The 23,840-nt window shown below is 44.1% G+C and overlaps 1 protein-coding gene across 1 annotated transcript; it reads left to right on the forward strand.

Annotated features, from left to right (window-relative positions):
* Positions 1–365: 365 nt before the first annotated feature.
* ASCC2 (activating signal cointegrator 1 complex subunit 2) lies at positions 366–23,729 on the forward strand. The gene is made up of 19 exons (XM_026040181.1): positions 366–593; positions 1,247–1,405; positions 1,796–1,966; positions 3,685–3,814; positions 5,784–5,851; positions 7,508–7,618; positions 8,396–8,508; positions 10,533–10,607; positions 11,161–11,268; positions 12,110–12,178; positions 12,826–12,900; positions 13,180–13,366; positions 15,145–15,359; positions 17,021–17,140; positions 19,048–19,050; positions 20,772–20,996; positions 22,248–22,356; positions 22,734–22,810; positions 23,109–23,729. The coding sequence occupies exons 1-19, from the start codon at positions 513–515 to the stop codon at positions 23,275–23,277; spliced, it is 2,265 nt and encodes a 754-aa protein (XP_025895966.1). The 5' UTR covers positions 366–512; the 3' UTR covers positions 23,278–23,729.
* Positions 23,730–23,840: the final 111 nt, after the last annotated feature.

Genomic DNA, 23,840 nt, shown 5'->3' on the forward strand with positions numbered 1-23,840 from the left:
CTCTGTTTGGGAGCCCCGTCCTGTGTTTTAATGTGTGTTATCTGAAGGAGTGGTGAGCAAATCTAAAACATAAGAACCAAAAATATTCCTAATAGGATGGTTGCAGGAGGTCTCTTATTGCCTCTCCAGCTTGTAATGTCAGGAGATGGGGTGCAAAAAGATTTCGGCACCAGAGCAGAGAGCTCTGACTTTATAACCATATATATTTATAAAGTTTATGGTAAGCATATAGATTTTAAACATATTAGCTCCAAATATTTCTGTTGACCCAAAAGATGCCTCTGGCCTCTCAGGAATGAGACTACAGCACTGTGATACAAGTGTCTTCCGAGCCGTGCACAGGTTGCTCTTGGGTGTTCCTAAAGGCTTGGCATTTGGGTGGTTTTTGCATAAATCTCTTTCCAGACACAGTGTTAGGGTGTTCTGGTAAGGCTGTAACCTGTTTCATTACGCTCTCGGTCTTGTAAAACGGCGTTTGTTGTGTTTGTTAAGGACAGGAATAAGTCATCACAATGCCAGCCTTGCCACTGGATGAGCTCCAGCTTACGGAAAAGGATCCAAAGACTGGGAAGCTGAGGACTTTACCAGCATTGGTGAGCAGTGTTTTTCTTGAAAGCCGAACGAGGCCCTCAACCAGCAGTGATTTTCTTTTGAGGTTTGGGCAAAACCAGCCATGAGCCCAGGATGGCCTGATCCAAGAAGGCTTCCTGGGAAGTACAGGTGGGCTGAGACAGAGCTGGAAGCTGCTGCCGGCTGCCGAACAGGATTCGTTTTCTGAGATAGGAGAATTTAAGCAAATTGCATTCCCTCCTCTTAGGAAGGACGGCAGAAAGTTTCTTCTCTGGCTTTAGTGGTCCAGAATATTACTCAGGAGCTGGTGTGGAGAAGGAAGAGAGCACAGGTTGCATTTGGAAGGTCCAGTGTTAAGCTGTTGTCCTTGTCCTGGAGGTGTAGGAGGATTCTTCTGCATGGCTTTCAGTTAATAGGATGCAGGGAGCAACGTGTGCTTAGTTATGAAGCACATATATCTGAAAATGTTGCTGAAAAATAAGAATGATACAGATCCACTAATTGCCTGCTTTTAAATATGAGGAAGTGGGAAATTGTCGGACAGCTGAAAGACAAAGTGCTTCTTTCGAGTATAGTTTTGCATCGGTTTCTTAAAATTCTGTTGGCGGAGCAAACGGTAAATGCGGATTCCTGTTTTCGGTTCATATTTTTAATACTATGTTTTGGCTTTCCACAGCATCCAGAAATAAAAACAGATCGGTCTTTTGTGCTATACAGAGCACCACCTATCACCAGGGACCCTGCCTTGGTAGAAGAATTCTTGGAGCGAGCCAAGTTCATTGCAGATGATCTGGACTGGCTTCTGGCTTTGCCTCATGACAGATTTTGGTGCCAGGTAACAATGCTTTGTGGGTATTGCAGAAAAAATACGAGCAGTATAAGTGCTCGTAAACACCACGAGCCTGAATTGCATTCTCAGTAAAGACTCTCGTGTGCCTGCTGTGACATTTGTCAGGCATTTTCATTTCGATTACTAYTTTTTAGACTGCAAAGAATGTAATGTTTCCTTATAACGTTTTTTTTCTTCAGTATGGTTATCTAAGAGAGTTTTGTTGGATTTGATGGATATGTGAATCATTTTAGCATCTTYGGATGTTTTGATGCGCTTCTAAATTTAACTGCAATGCCTTTGAGTGCAACTCGACTGCCTCTCGCTCTTCCAGTGCACACTGCCGCCTACAAATGCATGACATGCCCTTCTCTCCATTTTCTTCTGTCGCATAAGGTAATATTTGATGAGACACTTCAGAAATGTCTGGATTCCTATCTCTGCTACGCACCACGCAAGTATGATGCCTTGCAGGATTTCCATCCAGAAGTGAACGACATGCAGAAACGTCTCCATCGGAGTGTGTTTCTAACTTTCCTCAGAATGTCCACTCACAAGGAATCCAAGGTAAAGGTTTCTTTGTCTTGCAGGCGCTCTGGGCTGTAGAGCTTAGAAAAACAGACAAGTGGAGAAAATGAARCATATTTCTTGTTTGCGTGTCGTAGATGTGTTCTTCTCGCTACCTCTTTCTTGACAGCCAGTTTCTRTGTATGGAGATGATAATTCTAAGCTGAAATATGTAATGATTCCTTACAGAAGGGAGAGCCAGGCAAGCAGCTAGGCAATAACAGGGTAGCAACATGTGGCATTATGGTACACTAGAATAAGAGGAAAAAAGAGTGAGGTGGCCTTGTGTCTGGCTGCATAGAACATAAAAAGGACTGTTGGAGCCACTGGTAGTCAAATGTTTGCTCCCTCACACCACCTCCTCTGTGCCATGTGGTGTCACACAACCTGTGCTAATGCTTGTCTCTCTTTGAACTTTCTCCAGGTTTTGGATGCGTAATGAAATTTCTCTAAATTACTGGGGTTTTTTTGCCATTGTAAATAAAAGATATATTCCTCTGTAATTGTACAAGTCATGTGCAGCTRTGGAATTACCACGATGCCCTTTGGGCTGTGTGAGGCACTTTATGCTTCAGGAATGTTCTCCCTTGATATCCTTGTCACAATGGTGACACTGAAGACATTTTGAGGAGAGGTCTCCAAGTGGGAACTGCAGGACTAGGGAAGGAACAGGTGAAAGGAGTGCTGGAGCCTGTGATTGGCATCACTTCAGCAGAAACACTTGACCCTTCTATGGTGCCTTTCATTCCAGGATCTGATGAAATCTTATTACTCCAATGAGGCAGACAAGCATTTGAAAAGTATTTTATAGTTGAGTAACTTGAGCAGAATGAATAGCCTGTTGTCGTGCAGGCAGTCAGCAGGGGATCTAGAAAAAGAACCTAATCAGCCTAAAGCTCAGGTCCTCCTCCTCAGGTAGGAGGTAGACCACGCTTACTGTGCATCTACCAACTTGCACCGTGATTAAAGTTTTTGCCATCATAGGCAAGTCTTTWAAAATGCACTGGCACCAGAATCACGTTTTACTTTGCTTCTCCGTCTCAGAGGTAGTGGACTTTTTTGGACTAGATGGACTAGATGTTAGAAGACATTCCTTGAATGTTAGGAGTCAGGTGTCCTGAGTGTGATATGTTTTAGCAGTCAAGGTATAGAGTTGCAGTTCAGGAATCCTGGGTTTTCTTCCTATTTCTTTCACTGTTGGTGCCTTAATTATAGTTTATCAAGCTACCAAGAACTTCAGGCTCTGATTTTTTTTTTTGTGTATTTCTTTGATGTCCATGCTAGTGAAGCTGTTCCTGTTCCCGAGTTGATCCCTTGCTGTGTGAGCCCAAGTGTTTATTTGCCAACATAGTGAGCCAGATTTGAGAACTGCAACAGCTGTAAATATCCTTATTTTAACTTGGAGGTTGATCAGTTCAATGCAGGGTGCAGCCCAGCTGTGTAAGCAGTGAGTCCAAAGAGGTAGGTGGTGCAGTTACTAGCTGCTGGGCATGYAGGGGTAGAGGGGTCTGTAGGAGCTTTTATAGACACAATTCCTGCCTTTTATGAAATAACACCATTACTACAGCTTTGAAAAGTCTTTTTAAAAGTGTCATTTGAAAGTTGCAATTCCTGCAGAATAAAATATGGRTTATCCTTTAGATTATTATTATTAAATGCTATTGTATGTTAGATTTTATTAAAATATGATTATTACATTTATTTTTTTTTCTTCCTAGGATCATTTTATCACTCCCTCTGTCTTTGGAGAAATTATTTACAACAACTTCCTGTTTGACATCCCTAAGATCATGGATCTCTGTGTGCTTTTTGGAAAGGGAAACAGTCCCCTGCTCCAGAAGATGATTGGTTAGTTAAAGCGAAGGAACAGCTTGAATATGAGCCTTTGCTTACTCGTGAAATGGTAGGCAGTGAGTGGCTTTTCTGCTGAGATTCCTGGTCTGAAAACAAGCTGCTCAACACCAACTAACATCTATAATTTCTTAACAAGACATTTTTTTTCCTTGTAGATTCATTATGYCAAGAAATATATTATTAACTGCTGTGTAGCTGTCCTGAGCTGTGTTTATAGAGTTAGGCATGACCCAGGGTTCAGTCCTGCCTCAGCAGTTATTTCCCAATCCAACTATAAAAGTGCTCTCAGCCACCCTAAGAGGAGCATGAGAACTCCATAATATCAAGATAAAGAGTGGAAGGGACAAAGAAGGGACTTCTGAGCAAGAAGGAACGAAGGTTAGAAGATGGGGCACAGTSCAGCTGCTGACACGAGTGCTCTTGTTTCCAGATTCGGATGCTTAGCAAGTGTGCAGCTGGAATTGCTGTTGTGTAAATTGGGAGAATGTGAACCTTCAATGCAGATGCTGATTTATGTAATGCCTTCGAAGAGTAGCGTATGTCAGAGTACTGCATAAGCTCTTGCTTGCCCCTAGATATCTCACTGCATAGACAGTCTTAGCAGCAAATGCCTATTAAGCAACTGCTTGGACAGCCCTGGACGTTACAACCTGTGAGACGAAGGGATGATATATTCATTTAGGTTCTGTATTTAKYTWGTTCYCTYKTSAMRAGRGAACWARMTATCTGTGGTCTTTGCTCTTCCATCTGTGCTCAGGTGGATGTTACCTAAGCTTGGATTTACTCTTCCATCTGTGCTCAGGTGGATGTTACCTAAGCTTGGATTTACTCTTCCATCTGTGCTCAGGTGGATGTTACCTAAGCTTGGATTAAGGGAGCTGCTCTTTATAAACTCTAACCCAGGCTGTCTGCAGTTTGTATAATGAAACGTTTTCCTTTCTTTGGTAGTTACTCTTGTCTCATTTCCAAGTTGACTAACATGAGAAGTGCTAGAGATCATGTGATGCAGCTTATTTATACAAGATTTTTTGCCAAACGAGGCTAAGATAAACTGTTGAATTTTTGCATGCTGATCCCTTCTTCCTTTTTCAGTAACTTTCACTATAAATTTGCCTGCTAAGCCTCAGGGATAGGAAGAGTGTGTAACAAAGATGGATAGTTTTTTCAAATCCAAAGTTAAATTATCTGTGCTTTAAAATGTTTTAATTTGAATTATATATACCCCTTCAAGTGCAGCACACTAATGCTGCATGTGAGTGACCAGTGATTTGTTTACCTGATTGTACATGCTGTGTTGTTACAGTAATGGCATGAGTGGTTCTGGTGCATAATTCATAACTTCATAAACCTCAGGCTTTTATCAAGGAATAAGTTTTTCCCAAATCCATCTCATAATTCTTAGCTGTGCTCTGTCCTTGCTGGGAAACGCTGTTAATTTTCATAGTCTGAACAGTAATTCACAGGAAAATAGGTAACCTCTCTAATACTTGACYGGGATTTATGATGCACCATTACTTGGTTAAGTATTTTGTAAAGGTAATGAAGCCCTAGTAATATAATAGTAGGTATTTCTAAATCCTTATTAAGTTTAAAAAATATTCTACAGAACGTTTTCTAGTGTATGCCAAACTGCTATCGGTAATTAAAAGTCAACTCGAGTTGTCAAAAAAAGGAACTGGAAATGTTTAGTATTTACATTATTCATTGATTCTGCCCGTGCAGTGTGAATCATCCACCCTCTCCTTGCCCTGCTCTGATGAGCAAATTCTCATTACTGGCGTGATAGCAGGAGGTGCTGTGCATGTGTTGGGCATAGATGTGTTTCTGAAGGCCTTAAATATTAGTAACGTTAGCTGGGGAGGCAGGTTGTTGGAGCAAGTACATCTTCTGGTGCAAATCTGCCTCTTTGTGTCAATGTCTGAACTGATGGCAAATAGTCTTTCTCCCTCTTTCTTTTCTCCAGCAAATATCTTCACGCAGCAACCAAGTTACTTCGGTGACCTAGATGAAACTCTGCCCACTGTCCTCCAGGTACTGCTGTTCTGCTTGGCCTGGGACTCAGATTTCATCTAGATGCTGGTGCAGAATAGGTTAGGGGGAGGAAAGAAACACATGTGGCAGGGCGCATGTCCTTGTTGCTCCTTATTTTATCTATTTAGTGATAGTGGGGGTCAAGCAGCTTTGGAACCTTTAAAACTATTGCTGATTTTTGTCAGCCATTCCTCCTGCTTCTGACATTTCCTTCGTATTAATCTTGAGGATTTATTTTCTAGGCAATTCACATACAAAACAACTATTCTTCATGTCTCATCCTGCAAAGGGGAGAACAACATAATAGAGACGATGGGTAGCTAAGACCTGGCATAGTCAAATGTCTGAGGTTTTAATGCTGCAGGTTCTCGGGAGTAAATGAAACTTGGGAGGAATGTATTGTTGTACAACTTATACCAGCACCTCTCCATTTCTAATCTTTCATTTCTATGAGCAGTTCACATCTTCCCCAGAGGCAGGAAGGATTCACTTTGAACCTAATGGGAAATTGAGATGCCTTGACCCTTGTGTGCCATAAAAATGTCTTGTTTGGGTCCTCAAAAACTTCACATATATTCACAAATAAAGGCAGAAAATTATTTTCACCTCAAGAGGCATGCCGTATCACCTGGTTTTTTGAAAGTTCACATTCTTCTTCCCCTGCAAGTGTTAAGGAACTGCTAGAGCTAAATATGTTGCATATTAATGATATTCATATATTAATATTATTCTAGGATGCAAGACTAAAGTTTGAAATGAATTACTGGGGGAGAGCAACAGAAATTGTTTGTGATCTGCCGTGTCAGAGCAGTTTCTCTACAGGCTCATGGTTTCTTTACAGTGTTTTTTGTTAACCACTGCAGAGAGATAGCAGTATATCTCAAGTGTGTGTATGTGGTAGCTCAGAGAAGACACARTATACCTGACCCATAAAAGTGTGTGTTTACCCCATTACTGAAAGGGGAAGGTGCTGCTACAGGAGCTTGTGTGCACTGTGAATGAGTAATATTAACCTCAGGTACATAACGTCAATACTTTTAGCCACCCGTCCATGTGGCAGTTGAGGAAGGCAGATGTCCTAAGAGGCAAGTGTACAGGAGTTGTTTTTAAGTTGATCCTACACCAAAGTTGGCCAGTAATCTTGAACCTGGCTCTTATTAGCCTTTCCCCAGATTTATGTATCTTAGTCAAGAGCCATAAAATCTGTCCTGCTGATCTCAGAGGGGAAAGGCAGAAAGAGTCTTGGGAGCAGCTCAGAAGCAGTAGCTAACATGAGCTTCCCATTTTTCCCTTTGCTCCCTAGGGCTAGTTGTGTTGTGGGTGGCCTCATCAGTGTTGGTAGCACTTACTGGCTGTTTTTCTCGGCTAGCTAAAGGTTTGGGTTAGGCTGTGGTCCCTGTCTCGGCACCTCTGCTCTATGCAGCTGCACATGAGTTGCTTGCAGGTCGCGTGTGGGGTCAGAAGCCTGGTGTGGCCTTTCCTGCTGTAGGCTGCAACTTTCAGCTGGCACAACTCTTCCCACACAAGACAGAGTTGCATCTCTCTCTGGCTGAATGGAGTGATCGGAGTGTAGGATGCTCCTAYATCGCTATCTTACAGGATAAAACATGTTTGACTGCTTTCCCCTGTCGTAACCCTTCTACTCTTTTGATCYAGGTGTTCAACAATATCTTGCACAAATGTGGCTTGCAGTGTGAAGGAGCCTCTGCTGAACCTCAGAAACTGGAAGAAAGAGTAAATGTGACTCCTGGGAACATGCCTCTCCAGGTATAGTTGTCACTCAGTGTACCATACTGTTTGTAGACTGAGCAGCCTGTGGCACAATAAGACCACAGAGAGTCATTCTGTCCCCAGATAATGACGTCTCATACGGCACATGGTTCCTTGTTATTGTTTCACTGTTTGTCATATGAACAGAACCTCTTACGGAAGTCTTGAAATAATCCTTAAAATAATCAGAGTCGATACTTTCTTCAGAGCTGTCTGTTTGACAGCTGTGGGCTTTACTTTCAAATAACAGAGGTTTTGTGTGCTAGGTGCTGTGTAAATGCATAATGAAAGGCTGACCCCATCTCRGGGAGCATAGGGTTTTCTACAGAATCTTTGTCATATGGACTGTACGTGGGAGTTTTTACAGCTACCCCGGAAACACATTTTACAGTGAAATGGACTGCCAAAATCAACTCTCCTACTGCTATCCAGTGATTCCAGCTAGATGGAGAAGGATATTATAGGTGAAAGACTTATGGAGGGTAAACACCGCTGAAAAACAGGTTCTGCTGAGAGTTTTCTTTCACCGAATCTTTAATGAGAGTGAGCAGTTGTGATTGTGTTTCTGCAAAGCACGGGTGCTGTCTCTCTCTGCATCTGTACCCAGTAACTCCCAACATGCTTGTGGTTGATAGCAGACTCTTCCTGCAGTCAAGAATAAAAGACTTCAAGTCTAAACGTGGGAGGTGTGCCTGTTGGAGTGGATTTTTCTGTGTTGCTAGGAAAGCCTGTGCCACTTCCCCACGCGTACACTAATTGCCCTTTCTCTTTCAGGAATTGAAGGATATTGTACTGTACTTATGTGACACTTGCACGACGCTCTGGGCATTTCTTGATGTCTTTCCATTGGCTTGCCAGACCTTCCAAAAACATGACTTTTGCTACAGGTACCTCTCACTACAGCCCAAGCTTGTATTAGTGATGYTGAAATACCACCTGTGCTGCTCTGTCCTCTTCCAGTGCTGAGAGATTTGGCAGGTTGAGCATAGACTGCTGGGCTCACACTGGTGGAGGTACATAGACTCCCAGTAAATCAAATAAACTGATGTATAGATGCCTAAAGTTCACCTTCATTGTTATTCTTTAGAGTGCCTAGAGCTGGGCAGACCTCTATGTTGTTAAGAGCCAGCTAGATAGTGCTCAGCATGCTTTGGAAAGCTTGGAGGTACCAAGAGAGACAAGTTGTGGACAAAGATGATTTCCCCGTGTAGGACCTGAATCAAGGGGAGCAGAAAGCCTCCGATGGACTGTGACGCCCAGGAAAGCATTTGTTTGATATTACACCTAATTTTTAAGTTAGAGAGTATTCTGAGCTTTGGCAAAAATTGAGCKGTGCCATCTTCCTGGTAGAAGGTGACAACCCAGCACTGTCACAACTTGTCTAGCTGGATTGCAGTGGCAATGAGTCAGGATGGTCATAAGGACCGTGCCAGGAGCGTCTTTCCACAGTGGCTGCAAGTCCATCAGCATTTACCCTGTTTGCTCCAAGTGTTTTAAGCCCTCAGCTCATCTTGCTGTATCAATCTCTATTAAAGATAACCTGAAGTGTTAATTTCTTGGCCTTGTTCCCCTCGTTTTGTTTGCTGTGAACAAACCCTTGTTTTTCTTGCTTACGTTTCCAATCGTGTTGCRAAGTTCTCAAGTCTTATAAGCTCCAAATGGTTTATGCCACAGAATGAGTAATACTGCTCAAGGGTGTGCAGGTTTCTGGCCTCTTTGGAACTTCTTGTCAGGTTGATTATTGAAAGAAGAGCAGGTTGGTGGAGTGCTGGTGGCTGCTTGCTTTGGCAAGCCACGCTGYTTGCAGGCTTGGTTACTCAGAGATGGAAAGCCTGTGCTTTTAATTCTGTTGTCGATGTTAGGGGAGGAAAAATAAAAAGCCCTGATCTCTTTGCACTGGTACAGCAGCAGCATTTTCATTACTCCTCAATATGGACTAACCACTTTGGAACTTTGGCTTTGGAACATGGGGAGGGAAAACAGAATTACATGTCATCTTTTTGGCACCTCTGGGAGCCTGAATCAGTCTCGTGGCACTTGCTAATCTCTCTCCATAAATGAAAGTATGAACCAGCTTCTGCKCCATTGCCTCAAGGACACTCATTTAACATGTTTGGCGCTCTGTGATGTGCACATAATGTTCCTAATGGAGCCTCTGCTCCTCGGTTCAGCAGCCGTGGCTTTTGGGCAAAGAGCAGTAAAACATTAGTTCTAGCAGCTGGCTACTGATGGAGCAGGACCTGTTGTTGTTGTGTGAGGGCAGGTTTCTTACCATCTCCTGGTGCTTTGTGCCTCAGTGGAAAGGGTCAGTGTGGACTATCTGGCACATAAAATAGGAAATTGGACCAAACTGACATTTTTGTTTGCTTGTTTCTCCCTGACCCCATCCTATTAAAACATCTTAAGCTTTCTCTAAATTGAATACCTCCATCTAAATGCTTGCCTAAAGCAGAGCCGAATAGGATAAGATTTGCAATGAAGTCTTACGCTTTCATATCCAATATTTTTAGTATAGCAAGATAGAGCCTTGAGGATTTGGGGGTAAGAGGAGTGTCTCATGAAAGATTTGAGCATATCAGCTCTTTGCAGACTGGAGACTTGTGTTTGGGATGTTTCTCAGTTGGGCAGACTGTTCTGTTCAGTAGCATGATGCTTTTTAAATGCATTTCTTTGGCTACGACTTCAAAGACATGTTGATAGTTTCCTCAGAGCACTGCTCTTTGCCTATCACATATTTGTTTGCTTGTGTTTCGGGGGAAAAATAACAAAACAGGCTGGTACTAATGACTAGCTAGTGAGGAGAATTTAATGAAATTAACCATATGACTTATTTTTAGCAAATTATTTTTTAAACCTCAGTTGACAGTTACTGTGTTGTTGTCCTGGTTTTGTTTGTTTGTTTTTAATACAGGTTAGCTTCATTTTATGAAGTGGCAATTCCTGAGCTGGAATCCGCGATTAAGAAGAGGCATTTTGAAGACAACAGGTGAAGATGTCTGAAAAGGCTTGGCTTTTCARTGATGGTCTCCCAGGGCTTAGCTAAAAAAAGCACTTCATGCTGTTTTGCCCACCCCTGTAACCCTTCTACCTTTTTTATGCTGCTTCAAAGCTCTCCAGAGAGACAGCTTTTCCAGTTCCCAAAGAACCTTTTTGGGGGGCAGTGGGGTGACTAATGCTTTTTTTTACTGTTCTCTCAGAAGGGGCTTGATGGGAGATGGATCTAAATTATAATAGAGTGCAAAAAGATCAGTGACATCTCTATGAGGTCTCGTGGCATTGTAAAGCACAGATGATGCTGATACAGATGAGATCTCATTTGTCTAGCCGTCTGGTCAATTGGTGGCTGAGAGCAGCTTCGTTTAGAGCATGGATTTTGCTTAATCCGTGATTATGAAACATCTCTAATCTTTGATCCTTGCAGCAATGAAACAATTCAGCTAATGAAATTCCTCCAGTAGAGGAGCAGAAAGGAGTCTGTTAGAGGGTCAGATTTCCTGTGCTGATGCTAACAGTGATTTTGTTTGTTTTCCACTCTGAAGTGTGTTTGCTGATTTGTGGAGGAGAATTTCCCATTCCAGGAAGAAGATGATGGAAGCTTTTCACATCATTATAAACCAAATCTGTCTGCAGCCCATCTTAGAAAGCAGGTATTGGCACTCGAGCTCTGTTGTACCAGTCAATTACTTGATTGCCATCAAGGAGAAAATTGTTCCTTGTTTCCTGGATTTACTTGAGGAAATTAACAGTTACTGCTATTTGTTTTGGGATCATGTCCAAAGACTTTGTCTGAGATCAGAAAGCTGTTTTCCTGGATAGCAGGGAAGAAGCTATTTCTGCCATATTCTCGCTGGAGAGAGAAAAAGAACAGAGTGAAGTAAAGGGTGGATCCAGAAACTCATTCTCAGATGGATGGGAGCTGAGGTTATTGTGACCATGATGCTTCCAACTTCTGAGAAAAGGCAYTGCCCTAGTACTGGCCCATTGCAGAGGGTGTCCTGTCCTGCTTCAGCTCTGTGACTTGATGCAGGAGAGGAGAGGTTCAGCTGCTTAACAGAGCGGTTGCAATAGGAGTGTGCTTGGCATATATTCTTGCACAGGTGAGCACATACTTTCTTGGAGGTTTAGTGGTGTAATCCCAAAACATTTAATACTGTGCAATTACAAAAGCTCTCCACACCCTTTTGTGCTTATTGCAAGTCTGAGGCATCAAACTATAGTTTAGAAAGTCTGTCATAAGTTTTAGAAGCCTAATTGGGATAAGACTTTAGATCTAGCTTACTGAAATATTTATTGTAGCCATAAAAGATTGTGTCGATTTGAGTCTTAGTTCCTTTGAAAGCCAAAACGTGGCCCAAAATCTGATTTCAGATGGGGTTTTTCCTTAAATCATGAGTGTTACTAGTTTGGCTAGCAAGGCAGGATGTAGAGATTTTGCCATGTGGTAGGTCTGTCACTGATTTTTTTCACTTATTCCAATGCTTTTTGTAGTTGTGAGAATATTCAGCCTTTTATTGAGGAGTTTCTTCAGATCTTCACTTCAGTGCTTCAGGAAAGGAGGTGAGATTGGCTGAATGAGACCTAAGGGGGAGGATCAGCTTGCCTTCCTCTTTCATTCTYTACAGCAGAATTGTCTGTGACATTATTACAGGGTGTTAACGATGCACTTGGGAATTAGAATCATTCTAACTGATTGGGAAAACTGCTGTAAGAAGATCTCAGGTTGTAGTAGAGACTTGGTTGTAAAGCTGAGGAGGGTGTTGTGTGATGCTGYAATGTAATGATGATGTACTCACTTTTTAATCCAACCTTGCATAGTGGAAGCTAGTGCTTTAGCTAGTATAGCTAGCTTGACAAGTTTGGCCATTATTACTAATCTCTGCTTTTCAACAGGGATGACCAGACCACAAAGGTACTGAGTACCAACGCTCGAAAGCSTAAATCATTTTCTGTATAACAGGGTGCTGGATGATGGTTCATAATGTCRTGAGGAGTATTAAAACTGGCTGTGGTGGGTTAGTGGGGAGGGTAAAATCAGACATGACAATGTGTGCTGCCAAAGTTCAATATTGGGTGTAGGAGGTTGTGTGTGTTCCTTTCTGGACCGTGTGAAAGTCACATTGCRTAGCAGGGATGGCAGCATGCGCCAGCTCTGCAGGTAACCTGCACCTGAGTTCGACTCATTAAGCTTGCTTCTGCCTTTTTAGGTTTCTCYGTGACTATGATGAGCTGTTTCCTGTTGAAGATGATGTCTCTCTGCTTCAGCAAGCATCYTCCACCTTGTATCCTTTGCTGTCAACAGGTTTATATCTCAGTATCTTGCAAACCTGGCTGCTCTTAGGTTCCTTTGYTCCTGTGGCCCTTCCTCTGCTGCTGTCTGTGAGCTGCGTGACCGGCAGCAGGTGATGGAAAGCTTTTTTTTTAAGGTGAAGAAAAAGGATCAGGGGAAGTTGTTGTAGACACAAGTTTGGGAATCACTGAAAACACAGGGCTAGTTCGTGGCGAGATGTGAGTTTGTGCATGTCTAAAACATGAAAAGTATCCTTAATGCTACCTCTTAGAGATGAGACCAGGACAGCTTATATCCTCAAAGCAGTGGAAAGTGCATGGGAAGGAGAAGATAGGAAAAAAGCACAAGTTGTTAAAGATCTAACACCACCAGCAGCATCTAATGCAACATCAGCAAAGGTGGAGAACAATTCTGAGGACCTGGGAGAGCTTGGTGCTGCGTATGCATCAGAGGATGAGGTAAGAACAACTGTCTGTATAGGACTGGGTTCTGTTCTCTCTGACCTCATATCGTTTGTGAAGAGTGGTTTGCTTTGCATGGCTCGTGAGCTGAAGTGGGATTTCCTCTCCCATCTTGCCTTTGCAAAGTGCCAGTGCAAGCCCATGTGCCTCCTGAAATGAGAAACAAGCTACATCCTAATACACAGAAGAGCTGAGGTTGGAAAGAAGCTCTGGAGATCATATAGTCCAATCCCCCTGCTTAAGAGCACATTGCTCAAGACAGTGTCYGTGTGGGTTTTGAATATCTCCGAGCATGGAGACTGCATAACCTCTCTGGGCAGCCTGTCCCAGTCACTCTCCCAGTAAAAAAGATTTACTCATGTTCAAATGAGACTTCTGTGATTCAGATTGGGCCTGTTGCCTCTGGGCACCACTGAAAAGAATCTGGTCTTATTCTCTCTACACCCTCCCTTCAGATACTTACRCACATTGACAAGATCCCATCTGAACCTCCTCTTTTCCAGGCTTAACAGGCCAAATTCTCTTATCCTTTCCTCATAAAAGATGCTCCCATGCCTTCCTTTTAGCCTTATGCTGAGCTTGCTCTGGTAGCTCCATGACTCTCATACTGTGGAGCCCTGYACTGGATGCAGCACTTAAAATGTGGCCTCACAGAGATAAGCAGAGAGGGAGGGTCACTTCCCTCAATCTCTTCCCTCCTGCACTCCAAGATACCATTGACCTGCTTGTCCACAAGGACATGTTGCTGACWTGTGGTCAACTTGTTGTCCACCAGGTCCTTCTCTACAGAGCTACTTTCCAGCAGGTCAGCCCCARCCTGTCCTGGGGTTATTGTGCTTGGGGTTATTCCTCCCTATAATTGCATTTGTTAAAGATCATGAAGTTCCTGTCTGCTCATTTTTCCAGCCTGTCCAGGTCCCTCCAAATTGCAGCACAGTCCTCTGATGTATCAGCCACTCCTCCTGGTTTTGTATCRTCAGCCAAAGTGTGGAGGGTGTGCTCTGTCCCTTCAGCCAGGTCAGCTGAACAGTACCGACCCATGGGGACACTGCTGGCTACAGGCCTCTTGCTATCATTTGTCCTGGTCCTGGATGCTGGTCCTGGCTTTGTCGTTGAGCAGAGTGCTTCCAATGCCCTTAGCCTTGTTTTTTCCCCTTGCTGTGATTTGTTCAGAGATTGTGTCTCATCGCCGCAGTGTGAAGCTGTGTGGGACTTTTTAAATGCACAATCCAGATGTTAGTTGAGGAGGGGATTTTCCGGAGTATGCTGGAAGACCCAGGAATAGACAGAAGTAGGTGTACATCCAACTCTGTGTCATAAACCTTGCCTAGTCATGGATCACACAGTGGCTGAGGTTGAAAGGGAGAGATCGTCTAGTCCAATCCCCCTGCTCAAGCAGGGGCACCCAGAGCATGTGGCACAGGCGGGTTTGGAAGATCTCCAAAGAAGAAGACTCCATAACCTCTCCGGGCAGCCTGTCCAAATGCTTTCTCACTCTCACAGTAAAGAAATTCTTCCTCGTTTGGACATTAAACTTCCTGTCTCTTAATTTATACCCATTACCTAAACAGCTTAGCTGATTTCTCCTAGGAAAAATCTCAAAATCTCCTATGAGAAATCTCAGAGATTTCTCCAATCTTTGTCTTCTCTCTGTTGAATTCTGATAACCCAGATTGCTGTCTTCCGTCTTGCCTTGTGTCTCCCTGCCTTCCCTCAATTGCTCTCTCTCTCCAGTAATGCTAGCGGTTCTCCTTGCGGGGTGTGTGTGTTCACAGTGCGCTGGTGCAGCGGCTGCACCCATCGCTGCGGTGTCGGGCGTGGAGCTGGACTCGCTGATCTCTCAAGTCAAAGACCTGCTGCCAGACCTTGGCGAGGGCTTCATCCTGGCCTGCCTGGAGGAATATGGTTACAACACGGAGCAAGTGATCAACAACATCCTAGAAGATAAGCTGGTACCGTCATTGGAGAAGCTGGAGCGAACAATGCAAAGGTGCGAGTCAGACTATGTAGCACTACTCTGATGCCTTTTGATTTTTAGTTTGTGGCTTATCATTTAACGTTGTTCTTGCTGAAGATTCTAAACTTGTAGAGCTCTAAGAGGTTGCATAGGAATTTTCTTTGGGTGGATAGCTGCCACGACAGCTTCTCATTACCATCAGTCACTAACTTCCTACTCTCAATTCTGTCCCTGCAGAGGATGGGAACACTCAGTGCTTCAGTACAACAGGGGCTGGGTCGTCTTTGTAACGGGGAGGCACAAATGCTTTTGCCCATTAAACAGTCAAAAACTACTAAAATCCCATCATGGAGACATTGACTTAGCCTAGGTGAAACAATAAAAGGGCTGCTCCAGAAGTTCTTTTGCAGCAGTAGACGAGGTCATAGATGTTCACATCCCAGCTCTCCTGCAGGAAAGGGCATCTTCAAAGGGATTAATTAAGCTGGAATTCAACCTGCAGGGCAAAATATGGTATTTGAAGAACTTCTKTTTTCCAGTTGAAGTCACATTGGGAAGCGATTGGAAATGGCAGTTCAGACCCACTTTTATCTGCCTCTTGACGAAGTTGCCAGACTTTGGCTTACTTCTGTGTTGTGTGAAGTGGAAGAATTGTAGCTGGCAGAGGACCTGGGTTGTTCTAGTTGTCAGCAGCTGACAGCATGTGCTTGTAGTACAACAGCAGGTCCTGACCGAGTGTCAGGATGTGAATATGCTGGTTGTTCATGTTTCATGGGAGAATGGACAGGCTGTCTCATTGTCACACTAAAAAGGAAAGTGTCTTTATCAGAAAAGCGATACTGTAAATAAATAATCTTTATTTTGCAACAGCCTTAATACTCTTGACCAAAACTGCTGACTTTGGTATGAAAGATGAGATGTGCTTTTGGAAGATGCTTTTTCATTTTGCTTTTTGGTTATTTTTTTTCCCTCAGCTAGGACTGCAGAGCCAGCAGTTACAGAATATAGGACTGGATGTTTTTTTTTYCCTCTCTTGCCGCTTTGCATCTAGAAACAAAAGGTTCAGGAGCAAATGCAGAATTCTGATTACTGCTGATTTTAGAAGTGAGYGCAACAGCTTTTTTCAGATGCCCAGCTGAGCTAACGGCACCAACAAAATGAATGTAATGATAATGATAATGATCCTCTGACTTATATAAATTGAACAAGTGTAACCTGCAACTCTGAGGCAGAATTAAGAAGGAACCATAGGGAGATAAATATCCTGAAATCAACAGCAGCAAATTATTGAATTTTTTTCCAGCATGTAATTCGTCATACTTAGTGTTGACTTTACTGAGTCACTGTCTTGAGAGCAGACATTCTGTTGAATCGTCTAGGTTCCTAGTTTGGATTTTATTCACTCTTAAATGAACAGGGGCATTTTCTTCTAACTTTCTGTACGTTGTTTTAGTTTTCCCACAAAGGCAAACTGCAAAGATGGTGGCTTTTTTTTTCTCTCAGATTAGTGCCATGTGGTGAACRCTGCAATCCCTTCATTTCACAATCTGTGACACCACCAAGAGTGTCTCAGCAAGCTGGGGATGACTGCGACATSGACCCAGAGTAAACTGAGATCTTAAGGAGGAGACTTGCTCTTCCTCAGCTTCCCTTCTGTTTTGTTCATTCTCTCTCTCTCTCTTTTTTAATTACAGACAGCTAAAGCCGGATCCTACCCCYCTAGTGACTTCTCGCTGTAATGTTTTCCAGAATGATGAGTTTGATGTTTTCAGTAGGGATTCAGTGGATGTTTCTCGGATACAGAAAGGCAAGCGGTAAGTATTGCCCACCCTTAATTAACCCTGTCAAGAGGTGAATATGAACGTGCAATGTGAATATTCAAATATCAATGAACGTGCAAATTGGCTTCTGTTACAAGCTTCCTGTTACAAGATTTCTGTGGGATATTTTTATGGCAGGAGCTAAGGTTTGCTAAAAGCATTTCCCACGTGATTTTTTTTTTTCTGGGAAAATAGGGTTTTTTTTTCCAATTGTATTTCCTCTGTATGTGCTGGAGACTGCTCTGCCAACCTCATTTGTAATGGCTGGCTYTTGCTTCTTGCTTTTCATGTTAAATTTATACTGAAAAGCAACCATCTCTGCTACCATGAGATCATGACTCAAAAGAGAGATTAAACAATTTGTTTCAGAACCAACTGAAGCAGCAGTATCCAGTTACTCTCAAAATCTGGTAACACTGAATACCTTTGGCTGTTCTCATTGCTGCATGCTTGCTGCAGAAGGGCTTTTCCTTYGCTTTTTTGCCTACCTGGCATATTGTTCCATGTCAGGCTATGCAAAGTTAGGTTAGAGTGTTTGGTATTGCCTAGTTGGCTCCCACCAGTGTTAACTGGACTGCAGTAAAATGGTCAATGTGTTTCAGATGCCCTTTAAAGCTCTTCTMTCATCAGCCAAGTATGAACTTTATGAGGATGTGTCTTTCCATGGAAGGTAGATAGAACTCTGACTGCAGTCTGGGCCATGTGGCTCTCGGTTGCAAAGCTGCATCACACTGGCAGAAGAAAAGAAGTTCTGGCCCAAGAGCCAAACAGCTTTTCAGCAGCAGCACTGTAGCATTTATCCTGGCTTGGTTGGACAAGAAAGTAGTCTGTTTTCTGGGCAAAATAATGACTTCTGAAGTGCCTGTAACTCAGAATTCACAGGTGCAGTCCTCCCTTCTCATATATCCCCCTGCTTGTGCAAGTGCTCAGACCACCTTGTGCCTCCTGTGCACAGGCGTGTGTAGCTATCTCCCAATTCTCCTGAAGTTGTGGGGTTTCTTTTTTTCTTTTTTTTTTATTCTTTCCTTGTGTGAGTGATTGTGCGAGGTTGGAGATGACTCCTCACACTCAGGAGAGTGACCTCAGGGTATGAAGTAATGCAGCTAGGCAGTCCCTGTAAGATCACCCGCCTGGACGGGATCCTGGACAATGTGTCCCGGGACCCTGCTCGTGCAGGGGAGTTGCACTCCAAAGGTCCCCTCCAGCCTCAGTCATTCTGYGGTCATGTGCAGAGCTTCCCAGGTTGCAGGTCGTCCCTGAGCGGGGCTGGAGGACCTTGCTCCTTGCCACGCTTGCCATGTTTCACCTGCTCCCGTGGCTTTGCTGGGGTGGCTGCCTCCAGGGAGGTTTTGTCGCCTTCTCCATTCGTTGGGAAAGCTGTCTTCTCTTCTCTTGTACTGTTACTTGACCTCTTAGGATTATCCTCCCATTAACACTGCTGTCCTTGGTGTAGTTTGGCYTCCCTCGGGCTATGTCTCCGTTTCGAAACAGTTTTTTACATGGAGAAAGCTCTTGCTGCAGGACTACAAACACTTTAACATTTTGGGGTTTTTTTAACACATGAAGGTAACTGGAACCAGCTATGTATATCCTTTGCCCAAGGCTGGTTATATCAAAGCAAAAGCTATAGCTTACTTGTTCTCTCTAGTGTTTAATGCTCGAAGCTCCATAAAGGTGAAATGTGTTTTTCAGCAGTATAAGTGTAACTTCCTCTGTAGTTCTCGTTTTACACGCAAAAAACTAATGCTTTAGCCAAGCTTCTGAATAGTAGCGTTCTCCTAACSTAGTTCCAGACCTGCATTTTGGATTCAAAATATAACTGCTGTTCCCTGCTATCATCTCTCTCAGAATCTTTTCTCTCCAAATTGTACTTGTGCTTAAAATACGTTCCTGCTAAGCAGGACGTTGCAGTAATGCTTAAGGAGCTGGGTCGAGCTGAGTCCTGTTGTGCTTGCTGCTCTCCAGACAGGTATAAACGGTTTGAGRCAGGGCTGGTTACCATGAAGGAGAAAGCCACCCCGGCAGGAGAAGAAAAAGCAGCACACAGAAAGGAATGTAATAGGATACACAATGTTCTGTGCCAGTCCTGCAAAGTGATCGTTGCTGCCTCTGCCCATCCAGCTATAATCGCTAGCTAAACCTGGCTCCTGAGGTTGGGCATGTCCTCCGTGCCGTGGGATGAGAATTACCGCGCTGTTTCTCCTGGAATCAGTGCCTAGAGCTCAGTGCTTTGCGGCACCTCTGCAGTCATCGGGCAGGCTCAACAGGAAATAATTATCAAGTGTTTAATTCTGTCCCGTGCTGAATAACAACAGAAGATGTTATCCAGTATGTGTGAACTAACCGCATGTGTTTTAGGGCCCATTTTGCAGCTAAATTCAGACACATAACAATGAGTCATGGAARGAAAGGAAAGCAAATGTGTCTATCATGTTATCTTGGTCAGTAATGCTTAGCAGAAATCAGCCTCCTTGGCTTGTTTTTCCAGTGCTTGCTGCTATGTCACCCAAGTCTGACAATCCTCAGTACTCCGAGTATCTATCTTGGGCAGATTCTTCCTCTAACAACATTCCCATCTCCAGCAGATCATTGCTACTTGTTTCTCCTAGACTTGGAGAGCCGCAGGATATCCTGGGAAGAGTTGGAAGTGAAATTCCCATCTTCACTTTAAGCTTTCCTGATTGATGAGCATTTGAGTTTCACAAACCTCGTTTGTGATGTAGAATGTATTTGGCTCATCTGAAAAATGGAGAGTTTATGCTTGTGCAGCTTGAGACATAGCAGTTTTGGAGGCATGGTTGTGTTTGAATACCTCCATCAAATTTCTGTTTCTTGGCATTTGCTCTCTAAAATAGCTACAGCTTCCTTGCCTCCTCAGTGTTTTACAGATTGCATTTAAGGGTTGTACGTGCAGTGCATCAAGACAAGCTGCCTCAGAAGCCCGAGTCTCCTCTTTGTTCTGCTTTTCATTTTCCGTCTTGCTTATTCAAATCCTTCCTTGCCACACGAGCAATTTTTTGGCTCTCCCTCCCCGTGTTCGTATTTTGCATCTCACATCTCTGAACTACATTTGTTTTTCATTTTGCCTCTGCGGGAACGCACGTGTCCGTGCGGCACCTGCTCGGCTGCAGTCCCGCTCCCTGATTTGCAGCTCCGCGTGCTACCGCAGTGAGACAGTTCTGCAGCACTGTCTTAGAGGGCACTCCGGGCCTTGGAGAGCCACCTCAGAGATGGGAGTCTTAGCCCTAACAACTCGCCTTTCCAGATTCATGGGACTTTTGATGTTATCTGGATCTTGGCCAAACTTCAGCCTCAATATAATTGTGTTTTGGCCTCTGTCTCCAGTGATAGTGTCCCTCTGCAGTTCCTGTTCTTATGTGCTGCATAATCTTGCTGGGCTTCTGTTTAAAAACTGCTCTGCTCCATGCTAGAGTGATTGTTTTTAGTGGCCAGAGAAACTCGGGTGTGTGGGGGGGGAATAGGCTTAGATGGTGCTTGCAGAATTTGAGATGCTGCTTCTATTGTTTCAGCTTTTGCTTACTAGCAGGAAAAACACATRTATGTATGGAAGATCTTGACACTGCCTTTCTATTTCTGCCCCTCCCTTTGCATGCCATGTGTACAGGAGGSAGAAGGACACGACCAGGAGCCTGCTCAATGACAAGCGCCTGATTGCTGAGCAGAAGGAGCGCTACAGTCATTACAGTGTGATCGTGGAGGAGGTTCCTGTGCAGCAAGGAGAAGCCCAGCTCTACAGGGAGGACTATGAGGACGAGTATGATGACACTTATGATGGAAACCAAGTGGGAGCAAATGATGCTGACTCGGATGATGAGCTGATTAGCAGGAGGTAGGYGCCATATCCTCAACACATGGGAAAATGATGGGAACTGCCATCTAGAGTGACCTAATTTGCCCAGACCTGTTCAACGTTGGATTTCGTTCTGCTCCTCAGTGAGGACGTGGGTGCTCCAAACCGTCCTTTTCCTTCCGTCACTATTTTTTTTTCTATCCTGCAGAGAGGGAGGTTTGGATTTTCTTCTCCCTGGTCCCTAGGGAGTTTTGCCATGGCATGCAAGCAGGAGGCTCTCAGTCTTCCACTTTCTTTGCCTGCGAGACTTGGCTGTTACCTCATTTCAGTGTCCAGCTCTAAAAGGGGCCTTTGTGCTGAAACTTGCACACTGCAGTGCTTCTGCCTGGAGGATATTTATCCTCCAGCAGAGGGAAACRAGCTATTTTGAATAATGAGGCTTGCATGTAACTGGACAGTGTAAAGTAGAATGACTAGTTARTAAGAAAACTTAAATTTTGCAAAGTGTGTGATCAGACTATTACATTTTGCCAATGGGAGGCCTGTCTGTGATCCCYGGTTGGTGACGCACTGTGCGTGCTCTCCAGAACAACTGGCAGTAAGTGGCACTTGGCCTCCAGGGAGCGAAGGGTTAGTTAGTAATGGGACTCACAGAATATTTATTTTGGAATTATGACCCAGAGATAGAAAGCCATCACTTAAAAGCTGGTTTAGCATTTCCGAGAGTGACCTTCTAAATTCTGTTGTGATTTATAAGAGCACTGTCAGGAAGCAGGAATTGTAAATTACTGTAAAGATGTCACCATTTCTAGCCTTAAGTCAAAATGCATCTTTGGGTGTTCCCTTTGCTTTTTTTTTTTTTTCCTTCCCTCTTTTCCCCCTGTAAATTGTAGTGAGATTTTTGCATATAAATAGTCTTTTTGTGTGTGTGGTTGGCCTTTAATGGTGTGGCACTTGGATCCGTCCCTCTTTCACCTGCACAAAGGTGCTCAGTGCCACCTGCCTTTGGGAGAAGCAGTAGGAACAGTTAATGAACAGTTAATGACTGTATTCTGATAACAACTTCCAAGTGAACTTTCTTTAGTGAAGAACTTCCATGGGTACTTATTGCACCGGGAGCTTAAATGTATGAGCAGCTCCTGGGTGTCYGTCTTTGCAGAAGAAGCAAACCTGTGAAGCTGGTGGATTCTAGTCGTGAGAGATGTGATGCATGACGAGAAGGATACGCTGTTCAGCAAACTGCTTGCAGCTTTACTCTTCATCTTTCAATGATCATATCTAAATTTTCAGGCCATTCACGACTCCTCAAGTCTTGAGACCCAAAGGACAGGAGGATGGACCAGATGACGAAGAGGAGGAAGATGAAGAGGAGGATGAAGCTGAAAAGGAAAGAGCTAAGGTGACATTAAAGTGTGTGATTAGAGTTGCATTAAGATTTCTGATAATTTGTTTCACCTGTTAAGTGTCTTCCACGAGGTTTCCTCCTACAAAGCACAAGCATTTTAACATTAACATGGAGAATGAGTTGGTTTTCAGAGTGACCAGTTACTTTTGCACTAGGCTGGGCTGGGAAATGTGTTGCTGCTGGATGTGGGAAGAAGTCCCACTCTAATTTTCTGTCAGGTTTTGCATTTAAAGCCTCAGATATCAATCCTGCTGGCTCTACCAGAAGAGATGAATGAGCTCTCCATGACGCAACCGATTTGCCCTTGCTCTAGCCCTTAATGCTGATGCATTCACTACAGCGCTGATGGTTTTTCTTTCCTCCCATTGCAGGACCATTTTGTGCAGGACCCGGCCCTTTTGAGGGAGAGAGCTGAAGCCAGGCGGCTCTCCTACCTGGCCAGGAAGGGGTAAGTCAGGATCTCCCTCGCTGGATGAAACCTTGGCTCTGCTGTAGCTAACAAGTGGCTTGCTAGCGACTTCAGGGCATGCGGATTGATGAGCGAGCTTACTGCCTGTGCTAGCTGCTGCTGTTTCAGCTATTGCAGAAAGCTCCTGCCGCAGGGAGCTCAGAGCTGCAGGGCTGAACTCCTCCCATCGTGGGTTGTTGGGTTTTTTTTTTCTCCTYAGGCTCTCTGAATTTTGTTCCCCAGTTGTGCAGTGTGCCTGTTCTGATATCTTTTTTTTTTTTCCCCCCATGTACTCCAGGCACAAGCATGACAGCTCGGCCGTGGTTGGGAACGTGAAGGGACACGGGCAGAATCGGGAAACGGTGCAGGAGCGAAGGAAGAAGGAAGCRAACAAAAGCACAAGAGCTAATCATAACCGGCGAGTCATGGCAGACAGAAAGCGGAATAAAGGCATGATTCCCTCCTGAAAGACTCTGGCCCCGGGTGTTGAGGCTTCCCCAGCCCTCGGCAGAGAGGTGGTTGTGCTGGCACCCCTTTGGCTCTGCCTTAGCTTTGGGGCCTGGGTGCTGTGGTTCAATACCTGGCACTTCATCTTGGTTCAATACCTGGCGCTTCATCTCGCTGCAGACTTGCACACTCTGTGGGAGGGTTGCCCCGGTGTGGAAACTGCCCACCAGCCAGGTTGACTGCTGCCAAGCTTATAGATGGGAACACACATGCCAGCGGGCCACACCTGGGCTGCCTTGGACAGGCTACACAAGCCATACGTTTCCTTTTTTACTATTTATAATTCTGAGAACTTTATTTTCCTACTGGCTCTTCGTGCCCTAACTGGAACTGCAAGGGGGTTTCCAGGCCAGCAGCTTCCAACTGTGAGAGCAACCACATTAGCTGCAGCGAGGCTTCCCTGGAACAGCCCTGGCAGCTCCCTGCTCTGCTGAAATGCCTTATCCTGCAGGAAAACCTGAAAGAAAACGCTGGGGCTATTGCAGCTGCTCATGCACACTTGGGAGTTCAAAGTGAATATGAA

Source organism: Nothoprocta perdicaria, unplaced genomic scaffold, assembly GCF_003342845.1.
Source record: "Nothoprocta perdicaria isolate Ctin4 unplaced genomic scaffold, notPer1 scaffold_250, whole genome shotgun sequence".
NCBI classification, from domain to species: domain Eukaryota; kingdom Metazoa; phylum Chordata; class Aves; order Tinamiformes; family Tinamidae; genus Nothoprocta; species Nothoprocta perdicaria.